Consider the following 17395-nt stretch of genomic DNA (forward strand, 5'->3'; position numbering starts at 1 on the left):
AGAGAGAAGAAGAGATGCTTTAGTTCAGGCACCACACATTGAATATCACATCTTTGTACTCAAGCCTGCCATGTATGGACATGCATATTCTATCCGCCTGGAAAATAGTTGTTCAAAAGCATCTGGGTCCTAAGGGATGCTTTTCAGATAACAGACCATTTCTTTGTTCACTGCAAAACAAACAGCTGTATTTCCCCAGTGTCTGTGTCCATTAACTAAGCCTTAGGCCTTCCCAGGTAGTCCATCATCTGTCCTTTTAATTGTGTGTGCATACACCCTGGAATCTGGGCATCCTGGCCTGCTACAGAGACCCTTGGATTCCTTACCGGCTCTGGGATCTATGGGGACACCCCCATCCCCCATCCCACATGCCGGGAGGCAAGGCCAACGGTGGTCAACAGGCCACTTCCCCAGTGTTGCCACTTATTTCCACTGGTCCCTAAGCGCTCCTTTCTGGGCCAGCGTTTTCAGCGCTGAATTTCATATGGGCCAGAAAATCTTTTGTAAAAGGAAACGGACCACCTAGCTTTGTTGATACTCACTCTATTCCTGGAGCCTGAGGATGGACGATTTCTTAATTATTAGTTCCAAAATGAAGAAATGGTCAGTCTCAATAAATTAGCATTGGTATTTATTAATATAAATGTTACATTTGAAAGTCCAACTTGAATGTCAGGTCTGAGTAAATACACTTTATTTTTCTTCAAGTTTCAACGAATAAGGCTTCAAGTATGGTATCATGAGACCAATTACACAAAGGACTCTTGACAGGTTCATTACTCTCTCTCCACATTCCGGCCGGCATGACAGACACACTCGCTTTGGGAAATTCAGACAGTTTCCTTCCATTTCCAGGTCAAGCTCCAGTTACTGTTACTAATGCTTCAGAGCTGCACGTAATTTCAATAAATCCTTATATTCTGGAACTCCTCTGGGGTCATACCTACCATCTTTGGAGTCAGGGTTTATTGACAAATCGTTCAGTTGTTCCTATAGGGGAAGAGCTGGCAGTTCCAAACCCTTTCACTGAAGCCCGTGAGAAGAACGAAGGGTCAGGGTGCCTTTGGTGCCTGCAGAGGGCGGGATGGGGGGACCATGCGTGGTGGTCCATGCTTTTTAGAGCTGACAGGTCCCTTGCTGAGATTTCTTAGAGCAGAACACGATGTTCTCGCCACCTTTTAAGGACCCAAGCCACCTTAAAAGAGTGTTATACTTTGCTCTGAGTGGCCAAATACCACAAGTGCCACTCAATTTTAAAATTATGTAACCCTGGCATTCTAAAGCAAATGTGCACGGCTGGGCCAGAAGAGACGCTGTCTCTGTTTGAAGGTGAAAGCCCCAGATAGCGTTTAGTCTCAAAAAAAAAAAAAAAAAAAGAGTGTCAAATTGCTCTCATCTTGAGAGTTTGCTTGGCAAGCATTTTTTTTCTCCTCTGGAGGAGATTTTTGTTTACAGGATCTAACAATTTAAAAAAAAAACCACATACACAATTGTACATTGTTCAGCTGTGGCACAAAGGTCAGCTCTCAGCACACAGTAGTTTTCCAATTCCTGATCCTTTTTGATCCCACTGTGCAGATCAGCAGACATGGAATTTTATTTTATGGCTGCAAAATGCAAAGCAAGAGACAATGGGCAGAAATCTTGTGAATCATGATCCAACAGAAATATCTGTCCAACTGCTGGGGGGAAAAAGCCCTCTTGACCAATTCTAATGAAGCTTATGTAGCTTTTAGAATGCATATTCATTCAATAACACACTTTTGTTACGGCGATTGATATACGTGCCAAAATTCTCTGTACAGTAGGGGCTAAAATGCGTGTGAGGTTGGGACAAAAATACACTGAGATGATGTGACTCTCTAAGACATACAAGGGACAAAGTCAGTTCTGTAGGAGTTAAAGGAACGTGGGACTTCAGTGTTAGAGATCATTTTGTCCAAGTCTTTTAATTCAGAGATGAAGCAATTGAGGCCCACGAGTGACTAGCCCAAGTCTGCACAGGTAGTTAACAGCCGAGCAGCATTGAGAACTTCCTTCCTACTGACTAATTCTACCCAGAGTTTGGAAATCCTCCCACTACAAGATGGAACTTCGGAATTCCTTTCCATGACCCGTAGTACTTTGGCCACAGCAAGTCTTAGAAAAAAGGTAAAGGAAAAGCAACAGGTAAGAACTTTATGATATAACCCTGACCAGAAATTGGTAGTGAATTAGACCCTTCAATTAGTATTTTAAAAAGCCATCTATGTTAGTGGTTGGAATGATTTTTAAAAAGGGGACATTTTATTTCTTAATAACTTGAAGAAGTGACGTACAGTTTACTAAATACGAATGGACGTTTGACTATTCCTTAGATGCAATTCCAGAAAAAAATGTCTGTCTAGGCACATGAGGTATCAGCTTAGACTTGTGAAATATCTCTTATAATTGCGATGGGAGGAAACAAATAGAAACGCAACAAATAAGCGAGGATGCCTCTTGCTCCCTGGTCCCATATCTCTTTCCTCTGTTCCCCGAGGAATTTCATTTTGGCTGATCTGACAGGCGTGAGAAGGCACCAGGTGGAGGGAGGGTTTGGAGCCTCCGGAGCTGCCTCCAGGGACGCTGTCAATGCTCCCCACGGAAAACCACTTCTACATGGCTCTCAAAGCCTGGAAGTTTGTTTAGAGTAAACCTTTCTGGCATTGATGGATTTCTCCTGCTCATGGCTCACAGGAAAGGGTGTAATGTAAAGAATTAAATGATTCATTCCAAACATGTGCTGGGCTCTGGTATGCCTGCTCTCACCCTCTTCTTGTGGCTGTGCTTGAGCTGCCTGTATGTGATGAGGTCATTCTGCTGGAGCACACAAAGAACTCCAGGGGGAAAACGCATCCTCTACTGAGACGATTCATGGCATTCACTCCTCCTGGCTGCCGGGGATCACAATGAACCCTCTCAGCATTACACGGGCTCCCTGAGGACGGATTTAGCTGCCTTTCTCTGGAACCCCCCCCCCTGAGGCACACAATGCGTTTATTATAACGTCCTGGCCCTAAGAAGGGCCTGGGAATAGCTTGGAGTGGCCTATAATTAAGTGCATTTAATAATAAAGGCACAACTTCTTAGGTATTGCAAGAAGTGAAAAGAAGCCCTTCATTTTCTCACTCTCTACTCCCCTCCCCCATCATCCTTCCCTCTTACAAATCAGAAAAGCCAGGAGTTACATATTTTTAAAAAATAACTTTTGCAAAGGATGTCTGGCCGGTGGGGAAAGGGAAATTAAATTACTTGAGAACATTCTTTCCATGTTATAAAAAAAAAAAAGGCTTCTGCTTACCCAGGTAGTTACCCATAGGGAGGATTCATTAAAAGGCTGTTCTGTCAATCACTCTTGGATTCAACTTCCAAAGGCTTTCAGGGGCTGTGACCCTCTAGCAGAGGGGCACCCCTAGGGGTTAAGCTGCCCCTTGGATGGACACTTCCTCAATTCTCTGTGGGCCCAAGAAGGAGCAGTTGGAAGTGTCCCTCCAGCAGTGTCCCATGTCCTTGGTCCCCACTCCCTCCTCTAAGTGCTCAAATCGTGTAGATAGTTTCTGAGCACCGCAGAGAGGGAGCTCTAGGAAACGTGGTCGTTTTGCAAGAAGAGAAACTGCACTGGGAGAAAGGAGAAAAAGGCACCAAAAGCTCGACATCTAGGTTTGCAAGAATAAAGCATGAGAGGGGACAGTCCAGGGTCACAGCTCTGCCCCTTCCCCTATTTTCTTGAAATTCCCTAAGCCTCAGTTTCCCTCTTTGTAAAATGAGGATGTTAATAGTACAATGAGTAGTTAGTCAATAGTCTAGAAATGGGAATCTTGGGAAAGTGATTTAAGTTCTCTGAGCCTCACTTTCCTTATCTGTAAATGAAGCTAAAAAATACCTATTTTACATGCACTGTTGTGAGGATTGAATGGAATAATGTATGAAATCACTTAGCATACCTGGTACATAGTAATCAGTAAATGCTAGCTGCCGTTCTTATCATTATTGTTATTAATGCAACTGCATTTTTTTAAAATTAATTTTTATTTTATTTATTTTTGGCTGAGCTGGGTCTTTGTTGCTGCGCATGGGCTTTCTCTAGTTGGGGCGAGTGGGCGCTACTCTTCGCTGCGGTGAAGGGGCTTATCATTGCGGTGGCTTCTCTTGTTGCAGAGCACAGGCTCTAGGCACGTGGGCTTCAGTAGCTGTGGCTCGCAGGCTCTAGAGAGCAGGCTCAGTAGCTGTGGCGCACGGGCTTAGTTGCTCCGCGGCATGTGGGATCTTCCCGGAACAGGGCACGAACCCATGTCCCCTGCGTTGGCAGGCGGATTCTTAACCACTGCGCCACCAGGGAAGCCCTGCTATTGCATTTTTAAAGATACTTCTTGGATTGAAATTGTTTGCATCATTGGATGATTCAGTACACAAAGCAAGCGTCTGTCTAGAGAAACAAGACAAGCCACGCAAACTTGCTGGGCAATACTGCGCTGGAAATCTGATTGCTTTTATTTCTTTGATAGGGAGATGGATTGGTGAAACAAATGTGTGTCATCTATTTTTCTTTCCTATAATGAAAGTAAAATGAATCGTACAATTCCCATTATGTATGGGTGAATAACTTACCATTATTAACAAGACTAATTTTTCCAACTTGTCTTATGAAAGCACAGACACAATGGTGCCCCTAGCATTTCGGACTTTACCATCAAAGGTGAAGAGAAACTTTTATTATATGGTTGGAAAGAGACTGACTTCTGCTGGAGCATTTGATTAAAAAAAAAAACTGACATCAAGTCTATTGATAAGTAAAGGTCAGCCCAAGAGAGAATGGGAATAAAAAAAAAGAATGAGGCTTAAATATATATATATTTATAGCTAAAGAAAGCTCATTACCATTCAGTTCAAACATACTGCCTTGTTTTCACTTTGCTTTATGTAAAAACATAAGCATTTGTTATTTTGAGCATTACATTTTGGACACCAAAACGGAGGAGTGTGAAACTTCTGAGGAGCATTAAAGAAGAAGAAGAAACAGGAAACTTAAGGCAAGACATCCCTCCAATCTCAGCAGCACAGAGAATAGGACATTTGCTCCTTATTATTTAAAAAGCCTTTTAAAAGTCACGTGGGAAAGGAAGCAATCCAAGGATCTTTTGATTCCTTTCGGTTTTGGCTAAGAAAATGAAATTATTGAGAAAACCCAACCTTCTATAGAATATTGCCGTTGAAAGGACTTTTCAGTGGGTTAAATACTGTAAAGTCATTGTTTGTTGGGCAGTACAGGGTGGAGGAGAAAATAAAAATAATTATTGAAGAGGAGCTGGTTGGGTGAGTTTGCACAGACTTGTATTCCAGTGTCAGAATGTGGCATCAAAGGCTTAGTTTGCTGGGGTCACTTTTGTTATCCTAGGTGACCAGGTGCTGTGTTAAGGCAAAAGCAAGGTACTCTTTCCGTCAGGTTTTTGGAAATAGACCACGCACCATAGTTCTCAAACCACCTTCCCTTAACCCTGACCTTTTGTATAATGCAGGTCAACTCGCTTCCTCTAATGATTTGTAAACCCATCAATGGTTGTAGATTTCCATGCACAGGCCCCGCTCTGGTTGCTTCGCTGAACTCTGATTACTTAGCAAGCGCAGGAAAGCCCGGGAATGCCAGAATTAGCCAGTCATCACTCAGGGGCACTTTATAGACCTCTTCTTTTCTTCAGAATACTTTCTTCCTAGCTTATTTCAAATCCCAGGGTCATCGGGATGATAAAGGCCGCTTCTTAAACACTGGACAGCATGGTGGAGGTGAAAATCTGTTGTAGAATCTGAGGGATGTCCTTGGTATCCATGGCAACGAAAGACCGGCCAGCTGGTAGAGTTCTCTGAAGCCTGTCAGGATGGATGGGGAAAGAAAATTACCATTGCAAATCAGGGCTCCCCTTCCATCTCCTGCCCCTGCAAACCTCAGCATCCGAATGGTTTCTTAGGAAGGGAAGTTTTCACTCTTTAATACCTTGCCCCTGCCTGCAGTGGAACCCGCTGTCACTAGGCAACAACAGCTCCAGGGAGAGGCACACTGAAAGCACTGAACCGAAAGAAAGGTCTTTTCAGTGACAAAATCAGCGAATTTGCAAAGAAAAAATTCTCTCCTTTTTTATTACTGTAGTTTCCTGGTATTTTTATGTTCCCTGGACAGAACGGAGCCCTAGGGACCAATCTGGGACTAGCTCACCTGGATCCACTGAACGTGTTGGCCTCACCCTGTACTTCTAACTGCTTTTCCTGCCTTAGAAAACAGGTCTTGAAAAACGCTGCCCAGCCAGACCTCAAGTGGTTCTTTCTCTCTTCCTCTCTCTCACACGTTCTCTCTCTCTCTTTTTTGCCCCACATCATACAATGTGAAATGTAATCTGACTTATGCAATTGCTGTTTTGATGACACTGAGGTTATACAGGCTTATGATAATTTTTTAAAATGCCAATTTATCATTTGGAACAAAGGGACATTTTTGGAGGCAATATAAGTACAAGACACAGTTCTACCCAAAAGAACGCCTCCTTTCACTGTGCCAACAAAGTTTGGTTTTGGAATGACATTTAATAAAAGTCCACCATCCTGTGTAGTATCATACATTTGGCATGCCCAGTAGACCAGCTAATTCTGCAACATATCTTTTGCCAGTAGATGTTGGATCATTTCCCTAGGAAACCACAAGGGTATTATTGTGTTTTCTTAAGTATTCAAACAGGATCTGTTCACTAGAAAGACAAAACAGCTCTTTCAGCTCAACCAATATTTGTTGAGCTTGCCGTTTGGTTCATCCTGGGCTCGTCCTGAAGACAACCTGAGTGGAAAGGCATGGTTTACGTTTGAGGACACGGAAGTCCTTGAAGAGGCTTACACACACAACGGAGAAAAAATGCAAATTCAGTTGCAATAAAGTGACTGTAATTACGTGATATTAAGTCTGTTCTTAGCCGTACTCTGCAATCCTGCAGCAAGGTGAAGCGAAGAGAAAAATATGTCAGCACTTTGGACACTAAAACATCTCCTAGTCTGTAGGACTCTGTACCACAGGGGGTGACAGGTAAAAGGGGTGGAGTAACAAAAGGGTATGTGGCCTTTTGTGTGGAGGCTGGATTTTTTTCTTTTTTTTTGAGGAGGTATACTTGCAATTGCGTTTTCTGCTTCTTACAAGTACTTTAAGCAGAGAAAAACCGTGAGTCTTCCTGTTTATAATTCAAGAAGATAAATGTTAGTGTGTTTAAGAAATAAAAGTGTTTCCAGATCTCTCCTTTCAGACTATCCACAATGGTATTTATTATCTGACCATAAATTTCTCTACTGAATAATCAGCATATTCAGTGCGGCATCTTACTATAATTACAGACATGCATGAAGGAGAAATATAAGAGAGAAGATGATCTATGTCTATAAATATGTAGACACACATATTACATATTATTTACATGTATGTGTGTGTCTGTCTACATACAATGTAGAGACACAGACCCCCAATCTCTGATGTTAGGAAAACAGTAGATGTTTGCTACTTTGAATATGATTTGAGCATGAACTGAATAGAACTGAGCTTAGCACCTTCATGTAAAAGGCAAAATGTATAAAGTACTGTTTAATTTACTGGTGGACAAATCAATTTGCTATTTATTTTATTGTTGGTCAGTTTAAATATAAACTGAAAAATAAATAACTTGAAGGATTATTGCTCATCCAAATATAAGCTAGAACGTCCCATCCCCTCACCTAGACTCTCAGCTGCTTGGGGGCAGCAACTCTGGTTTCCGTTTCTCCTCCATTCCCATCCTCCCCTGCCACTGCCCCTCACGATGGGAAGCCCATGAAATGGCATGTGTCAGGTACTCAGTATCTCCATCCCTGCCCCCTGCTGCATCCTGGGATGACACTTACCTGGCTGCTTGATCACCTAAAGATCCAATAAAAATGGCAAAAGCATTTACTTGAGGGTTGCTTGTCAGGATCTGGGCAAACTTGGCAGGATGTATTCCATAGCGTGACAGGTTGGCATCACTTAAGACAATGACAAAGTACTCGTCAGCTTCTTCTTTGACGATTTCCTTGATGGCGTGTTCCGTCCCCTCTAATGTGTGGTCCCCACTCATGCAGAACTGAGCGTGGGCGTGCATCGTCTGGGGGGAAGAGACATCGTACAAAGGCCATGAACGAGAAGCTCCCTTTTTTAACAAACGTGATGATTTTTCTATTGACAATGAGAAAGCACAAATACTCTGAGCGAGTTCTATTTAATTTGCACCTTAGTGTGACAACAATACACAGTGATATTTGAATGTGGTTAAGACTTTCATTAAAAACAGGAACTGTTCCAAAACTATCCCATTTGGCACTGATTTTGAAGGCTCAAGCTGCCATTTAAAGTGAGAAAATGTAAGAAAATATGAAACTTGGTATCACACTGGAGAATGGAGATGACACAGAAGAAAAATAAGGAATGGGTTGAGTTTCCAATAAATAAAGTTACAACACTAAACATTGTACTTACATCAATAGTAAGGGAGGAAATTTACTTGAGAATCACGGTGAGTGTGTTTCTATTGTATATCTAAGTATGTGAAACTGAATTTATTGTTAGAAAATACTAAGAAATACATAAAATTTGGGTTAGAGAGTACTCTAGAAGGAGTCATTCTTTTCCTTCTGAAATATAGGGGGCTGAATAGAATCCCAATACAATCCTGAGTACCCTAAAAATATGTAGGGAACAAAGTTTAAGTTTTGTATGGTGTAAAAAAGGAATTTAGGCATGATCAGTGCTTTCTCAGTTTAACGCTTAAATGTTTGTGAAACAGAAAGTCGTCTTCTTTCCTGTAACTGCTGCTTCTTCAGTGAATCTTTTCAGTGACCAGAAGATACTTTACTGAATCTGGTGGAAGTTTTCATGATATAGAGGTAACTGAATGTACTTACCCTGAGAATTTCCAGTCTTTGCTTATCGTCCTTGGGGATTTTGTTAATTGGAACTAGAGCAATGTTGTAGCCATCTCCAGAGTGTCCAGCGATGTCATACTACAGGCAAGAGAATCAGAGAGTTAGAAGCCTCTGTCCCCTAAAGAACTGTCATTAGACCTATAAGCCTCCAACTCCTTGGTTTGTTATTGCCCAGAATTGCTCAACATATGGCCGTGGAGAAAAGCAGAGCGATGGATGTGTGTTTATCAACAAGGCAAAACAATTCCAGGCTCCTTCACTTCTGGTCAGTCCTTGTGTGATCTCTGCTTTCCAGCAGGAGGTAGAAAGTATGATGAGGGCTACAGGGGCTACCAAGAATTCCATTCTTAACTTTTAGGGGAGACTTAAAAAAAATCACACACACACACACACACACACACACACACACACACACACATAGAGTAGTAGGCAGAATTCTAAGGTGGTCTCCAAGATTCCTGCCCCCTGGTATACACCGCCTATACAATCCTCTCCCCTTAAGTGTGGGCAGGACCTGTGAATATGATATCACTCATGATTATGTTATGTAACATTCTGTGGATGTGATTAAGGTTGCTAGTCAGTTGGCTCTGAGTTGATCAAAACAGATTATCTGGGTACGCCTAATTTAATCACATGAGCCCTTAAAAAGTAAGAGTTTTTTCTGGCTATTAGTAGGAGGGAAAGACAGGGAGATTTGAAGTGTGTGGGGGATTTGACATGTGGGAGTTATCTGTGGCTGAGATGGTGGGGACAACAGAGCTAGACCCCAAGCATCACATCTAGGAACAACCCTGCCTGAGGGCCAGTACAGAAACAGGGACCTCAGTTCTACAACTGCAAAGAACAAAATTCTGCCAACAATCTGAATGGGCTTGGAAGCAGATTCTCCCCAGAGCCTTCAGGTGAGAGCCCAGCCTGGCTGACATCCTGATTTCAGCCTTATGAGACCATAAGCAGAGAACTCAGCTGAGCCTGGCCGGACTTCTGAACTACAGAACTATGACTTAATAAGAAGGTATTGCTTAAGAAGCTATGTTTATGGTAATATGTTACACAGCAATAGAAAACTAATACATATACTTTTTTCCTGAACACAAAAGTGAAACATTCACTGCAGAAATGATAGAAAAACACAACAAAAGAAAGTAAAAATTATCCATGATCCCATTACTCAAAGATAACCTCTGTTAATGTTTCCTTGTATAAGTTCTTAACCTTGAATTTCCTTTCAATATATGTGTAAGGGGTTGCACATTCACACACATGCTTGTCTGCATCAACATTATTTTTAACTAATGGATAATGTTGACCATGTGATTTTATAATTTGCTTTTCTATTTAATAGTGCATGACACAGATTTTTCAGTTTAGGAAATACCTTTTAAATTCCCTCTCTCACAATACACAAGAGAAAGTCCTGTCTGTTGAGAAAAGGCTGGAGCTGAGAGAAAGGTGCAGCAGTTTTACAGAATCTGGAAAGAAATTTGGGATCTGAGGCAACTATAATTGGGGCAAGGTGATTCTCTCCAATCATGGGGTTTGCCCCCAAATTCCCTCTTCTCCTCCCATCTCCCTCTAAGAATTTTTTTTTTTTTTTTGTGGTACGCGGGCCTCTCACTGTTGTGGCCTCTCCCGTTGCGGAGCACAGGCTCCGGACGTCCAGGCTCAGCGGCCATGGCCCACGGGCCCAGCCGCTCCGCGTTATGTGGGATCTTCCCGGACCAGGGCACAAGCCCGTGTCCCCTGCATTGGCAGGCGGACTCTCAACCACTGCACCACCAGGGAAGTCCTCCCTCTAAGAATTTTTGTGATGCTGATATAAAGACTGGAATAGACCTTAGGGTATCTGAGCAACTGGGGGATCTGCAAAGAAAATTCTGGGTATGGGTCTGGGGCAAAATATTTTAGGGATTACTTGGAGTGTCATGGGTCAAAATGCTTAAGAATTACTACTGTCTATTCACCATCTGACCATCAATAAACAGCTGTCTTTTGAACACCTACCATGTGCAAAACACTACTTAAGGTGTTGAGGGCAATGCAATGATTCCTTTTCACGTCTATTCTTTTTTAACTGGTGAGGTTTTTGAAGGCAAGCCTGTATCTTATTCATCTTAACGCATTTTAGTATCTATGAGTGTGGCTGGTCTGTTAATTGCTGAAATATTTTGAGAGAGTTTGCAATCAAGTTGGGGCATTAAGAAGCTTTCCTTTCCCATGTGGGCTACGTTCTTTTACAAATAAGCTCTTTGGAAGCTGGAATGCATTTTTTTTCTCCCAGCACTCACGTGATAAATGGTGGTTAGCCCAAGCTAGCTGAAGAAAAAAAACCAACCCATAACATAACTGAAACCGTTGTATGAAAAATGAAAAGTAGAAACATTTCTGCTGAAATAATTTTTATGTAAAAATAAGAAGTCAGAAGGCAGTTGGGTTACTTGGGGAAGATGAGCTCCATTCTAGACACGCTGGTATCGTGCGTTCAGGGAGATATCAGAGAAGAAACTTATTTCTTGCTGTCTGAAACTTGGCTGTCATCCCTAGGAGGGAGAGGTGCACCTGTCAAGGGGAAATGCCTAGAGAGAGAAGAGCAAAGGACCCCCTCAACCGAGCCTTGGGGAGTATCCTTGTTGGGGTGGAAGAAAGACACAGGGCAGAGGGAGGAAGGGCAATGGCAGATGCGGGTAACCGGGATGGCCCTGGAAATCAGTGTGTAGCGTTTCGGAAGCAGCTGTGCAACTGTGCTGACTTACACTAACGATAACCATGAAGGAGAATGGTGACTGATGACTTCTGGGCATCAGAATCCATGGTGACCTTTGTGGGGATAATTTCAGTGAAAGGGTTGTGGTATAAGAAAGAGAAATAGAACAGCAGCTAGATGGGTATTGGGGGAGAGGCGTCTGCGTTTTATAGGCAGCAGAGCGGAGGCAGTGGGGAAGGAGATCAGGGTCACAGTCAGAGGGTCAAGTTTGGAGTGGGAGGGAGGACACTCCTTTTTCTGAGACTAAAAGGAAGGCAGAGAGAATGAGAGTGGATAGAGACAAGTGTATAACTGAAGAAGTAAGTGGACAAATGAAGGCCCACATAGGATGTCTAAATATTTGAAAGCTATAAATCAGGCTACAAATTGTTAAATAAAATACGTTCTGTCCTCCAACTTTGATAAACATACATTATAATGACTTGGAGAGCCAGGGTCAAATTTCGAATACTCGGATTCTCGAAGCTCTGTGCTAGAACGTGGCTGTGTGGGTAGTCCTGGCCCCTGGCTTGCAGCCCACACCCTTCTCTTTCTGTAGCTGGCTCTGTCCCCCACCACGAGGTGCCTCACATGCACGTGTGTGGACACCCAGTCCTCACGTCCACATGCCATCACAGCCTTCAGTCATCCTCAGCTCTGGGTGCTCACACAATTGGCCAGTCTGCCCCAGAAAGATGGACCTAACAAAGAGGCCCAACGAGCAGACTTGGGGTCACCCGAGCAGGATAGCTGGGGATCCCAGGAACTGGGAGCATGATCTAGAGAAAAAGCTCTAAGTGGGCTTGTCCCTTTGGCCCCATAGATTCCTCCCCCGATGGTAGGGGCATGGCCAGAGAAGAGCCAGAGAGGGGCCTTGGGCAGGGGCCAGGGACATTATTCTATGCCTGGTTTTAGGGTTTTTTTTAAAAAACACAAAGGATGATACAAAAGAACTGTGAGGGAAAATTTCCAATACATTAAAAAAGCTCAGGGCTTCCCTGGTGGTGCAGTGGTTGAGAGTCCGCCTGCCGATGCAGGGGACACGGGTTCGTGCCCCGGTCCAGGAAGATCCCACATGCCGCGGAGCGGCTGGGCCCGTGAGCCATGGCCGCTGAGCTTGCGCGTCCGGAGCCCGTGCTCCGCGGTGGGAGAGGCCACAGCAGTGAGAGGCCTGAGCACCGCAAAAAAAAAAAAAAAAAAAAAAAAAAGCTCGGCAGTAAATGCTTTCCAGGGATGGAACAAATTCCATATACGAAAAGAAACTCTATGTATAGTTTGCTGTCCACGTAGTGAAAAGGTAGCAAAACTTGAAACCTAAAGGCGGCCCAGCTCTGGACGATGGATTACTATAGGGGAGTGCTGGTTTCGGTACATGCCTGATCAAGGTCACCACGGGCTCAGTGCGAGGATTGGCACGGATGTGGAGAAAACCTGCACGATTCCTCCATGGAAACATGTGCCAGGCCCCGTCCACACTGATCTGACGATAGTCACGGCAGGAACGTTTTGAGCCAAGAATAAGGTTCTCCTGAGAAGGTGCCGGGCAGGCTGCTCTCATTAGGGGGCTGGTGAAATAATCTGTTAAACGGAAATCTTACACGTAAGGGGGTTAGATCAGTTCCTTGAAATATATATACATATATATATATATTAGACTTTTTCTTTCCCTTTAACTGATGGTTAAAGTTCTTACTAACCCGATGACCATGGGTGACACTATATAAATAAAGATTTGACCATGGGGTCTGCTTACAGGGTTGACATAACTGGTTACTGCAAGGAAAAATGTTGCTAGTTAATTATTAAACAAATAGCAGTCAAATGAATTGTTGGATGCTCTTTATCAACAACAGACTGATTGAACACTCCAGAAATAGTTTAGTCACAAATCCATCTACCAGTTGATTGATCTATCATCTACCATTTAATTATCTGCCCAGGAGAAAAAAAGCATCCTATACTTTTTCAGGCAAATGAGATAGGTGAGCTGCAGACCTTCCTTTCTTCCTCCCTCCTTTCTTCCTTCCTTTTCTTTCCCTCCTTTTTTTCCTTCCTTTATTTGCAGTAAGGAAAGTGCAATTTGCAGAAGGATCTGCCTTTGTCTGGGCCTCGTTAGTATTGCAAAGGCTGAGAAGACACACCTAAAGGACAGGATGGGGCTTATAAAATGGTTTGCAGGCTCTGGTTCTCATCTTCCAGATGGGCTTGGGGATTCTTCTGTGCCCAAAGTAAATAAACTGCTTGAGAAGAATTCAAAGTACATCCAAATGTGGGGCATTCCCTGGTGTTACTGTAGATCATTTTAAGCTTCCATGAAAAACAATCCTTCTCTGTCATAATTATCTAGTATCTGCTCTCCAAGGATCCCAACACGTTTTACAGAGAGCTAATCCTCAAAATTGCCTGGGCTAAAGGAAAAAGTATATGAACTATACTTAGTAGTAGTTAGTATTTCTAACGCCTGCTTCTGCCATTCACCCAGTCTGCTTCTGCCGTGACCACTGTCCAATCAGACCTGATAGGGTCTCAAGCTTGCTTCCAAGCAGGAATCACAGGAGTCACTAAACAAGAACATTACGTTGTTATCAACCACCTAACATTTAGATCATAACTTTTTCTGGGTAGCTCAAAATTTTTATGATCATGATTTCTGTGCTCTTCAGAGCATCCCTTAAATCTCCGTGGAGTCTCGTATTTAACATCCAACATAAACATTAAACCACAGCAGTAAAGAAAAGCCTCAACTAGAGAGGAACAATTTTAATACTTTTTTTGATTTAGAAACTTGTTTAAATGCCCTTTTGCTATATTTTCTTTTGAAAATCTCATTTGTTTAGAGAAAGGTATGAAAAATGAAAACAAATGCTGAGTTTCAGTGCAAGACACAAAGATTTATCACCAGATGAGGATGATTTATAATACTTAGATGACAAAGAAAACTTTGCTTCAAACAAAGAGCTACTAGCATTTTTATGAATAAGAGTTGTGTTTAAATTTTTACTGGGAAGGATAATCATTTGCTAACTTTAGGAGAAGTTATGTTTGATTACTTATCTATAGTTTAAGTAGGTAAGAGAATCCTTTGAGGCTATTTCGGAAGCCTGATGATGTGTGAAATTCGAATCTCCTTCTAGACATACAAACCCACCATTCTTAGGTGGCACTGCTGACAGCCGGCAGCAAAGGATTAGAAGATAAATATAATTTAAAAGGTCAAGAGATGTGCTAACAGAACTCTAGGGTATGGTCAATAATCTACAGTACTCGTTAGCTAACGTTTCTTCTTATGGAAGTTAATGTAAAGAGAACAATGTTCTGAAGGTCAAAGATTCTAGACTTAGCTCTGACTTTAACAAGGTTTCGACCTCAGGCAAGTCACCTAACCCCTCCAAATCTTGTTTCTACCTTATAAATAATGCTGGTTTAGATGACCTCTAACATTGTATGCTTGTAAATCACTTAACCTCTGTGACAAGTAGGGATAATCTCTGTTTCACCTAACCTCATGGGGTCATTGAAAGGATAGGACTATACATTTAATGAGTATAATGTCAACATTCGTACCATCCTTTATGGTTTACAAAGTGCTTCTGGATATCTCATTTCGTTCTGATTCTCTCCACACCTTTGGGGTGGGTGTTATTAACATCATTTCCCAAATAAAAAAATCGATGCTCGGAGATTAACAGACTTTCTTAAGGTCAGAGATCTAGTGCTGGCAGAGGTGGAATTCAAACCCAGGTGCTCTGACTCTAAGGCCAATGCTTTTACTATAGAGAAGTAACCGTTCCCTAACTACTCCCCTGCCCCTCCGCCCTCTCCCAATCTCTGTTTAGGCTTTTTGAATAGTTAGATTGGCCAATACTTCCACATCTACAACTGAGTCAATTCTGAACTCGTGTTTAACTTTGAATGGATTCAGAGAAGTCTGTACACCCTTCTTTGGTCCTACATTCAAGCAGCAATAAGAATTTATTCAGGGAATTCCCTGGTGGTCCAGTGGTTGGGACTCAGAGCTTTCACTGCCATGGGCCTGGGTTCAATCCCTGGTCGGGGAACTAAGATCCCACAAGCCGTGCGGCACGGCCAAAAAAAATAAATTAAAAAATTTATTCAAAGCCTGAGCCTGATAAGATGATAGATTTCCATTTCTAAACATTTGAAACATGCCTGAGACATCGGGGAAAGGTGAATTACAGATGCTGAACTACATTTTTGATAGAAGGAATTTTTCCCAGCGGTTCTGGTTTGTGAGTCACATCTTTCCACATATTTCCGACCAAGATATCTTTGAGAAAAGTATGTCTAGTATACCTCTTTTGGAGGATGGAGTGCTAAGGGGAGGAGAAGACAGAATACTTTATGTAAATGGTCTGTTTACTCCTAAGTAAAGGAGTAAAAACCTCCTTTTTTTACTCCTTTAAGGAGTAAAAAACTCCTTAAAGTAGACCTCCTTTGCAAAGGAGGTCTACTTTAAGGTTACAGTGAAAACATTTCCAAGGGCTTGGAGACATCAAGAGGAACAAACTGGAATGAAGGTAAGGAACAAAATGCTTCCTGACTTAAATGACATGGTTCCCGTAACCGTTACCATTCCACTTTTCATACCAGCGTTTAAGTGCTATGTGACCATCAAAAATTCTGCAGATCATAAGATTAGAGGACTTTATGCTGATTATTAGCAAATAATGTTGCTCCTGTCTTAAGCCTACTGTAAATGCTGTTCTTGAGAATAATTGAATTCAGTGGGTAGAACAATTATGAAAAACTTAAAAAACTCCAGATGCCTTTGAAATGTGTCCTGCCATTGAATTACCTTTCCTTCTCAGTCATTCTCGCTCAAGGCTCCTTTCCTTCTCAGTCATTCTCGCTCAAGGCTCCTTTCCTTCTCAGTCATTCTCGCTCAAGGCTCCTTTCTTTCTCAGTCATTCTCGCTCAAGGCTCCTTTCCTTCTCAGTCATTCTTGCTCATGGGTCATGCTAAGGTGGAATAAAAGTGGAGGCTGACTCCAAATGAGCCTCCTGGACTTGGACTCTAATGACCCAGAGCCCGGGAGCTGAGCCCAAGCCAAAGAGAATGCGAAGCAGATGCCAAGAGAGAGGCTGTGGGGGAAGAGTCCAGATCTGCAGGCCAGGCCACTGGCTTCTGAATGCTTCAAAGCAAATACAGACTAGACAGCTTTACAATGGAGGGATAACTACAGGAAGACCACATGAAGAACTTCTGGAACTGGGGAGTGGGGAGTCTCAGCATACACTGCTGAATTCCTAACATGTGATGCCATCCTGGGCTATGGAATATACATTTTTCACTGGGAGCTCCTAAAATTGTCATTTGCTCATGCCTCATTTTATATTTGCTAAGTAAATGACGTGCTTTCATTAGTTATTTGTTGCCCTTATGCTTCCTTCAAAAATGAGAAAATTGGGCTTCCCTGGTGGCGCAGTGGTTGAGAGTCCGCCTGCCGATGCAGGGGATACGGGTTTGTGCCCCGGTCTGGGAAGATCCCACATGCCGCGGAGCGGCTGGCCCCGTGAGCCATGGCCGCTGAGCCTGCGCGTCCGGAGCCTGTGCTCTGCAGCGGGAGAGGCCACAACAGTGAGAGGCCCGCGTACCGCAAAAAAAAAAAAAAAAAAAAAAAAAAAAAGAGAAAATTGAAGTACAGAG

The 17395-nt window shown here is 42.7% G+C and overlaps 1 protein-coding gene across 1 annotated transcript in view; it reads right to left on the reverse strand.

Moving 5' to 3' along the window:
* Positions 1-633: 633 nt before the first annotated feature.
* Positions 634-17395, reverse strand: part of VWA8 (von Willebrand factor A domain containing 8) — a gene marked incomplete at its 5' end in the record, with an annotated part of 367871 nt that continues 351109 nt past the window's right edge. Inside the window, 3 exons of the mRNA XM_082676017.1 lie at positions 634-5886; positions 7927-8165; positions 8962-9060. Of these exons, the coding sequence (XP_082532143.1) occupies positions 5778-5886; positions 7927-8165; positions 8962-9060 (447 nt within the window). The 3' untranslated portion in view covers positions 634-5777. The remainder of the gene's footprint in view (positions 5887-7926; positions 8166-8961; positions 9061-17395) is intronic.

Source organism: Grampus griseus (assembly GCF_964374135.1).
Source record: "Grampus griseus genome assembly, chromosome: 18".
Taxonomy (NCBI): domain Eukaryota; kingdom Metazoa; phylum Chordata; class Mammalia; order Artiodactyla; family Delphinidae; genus Grampus; species Grampus griseus.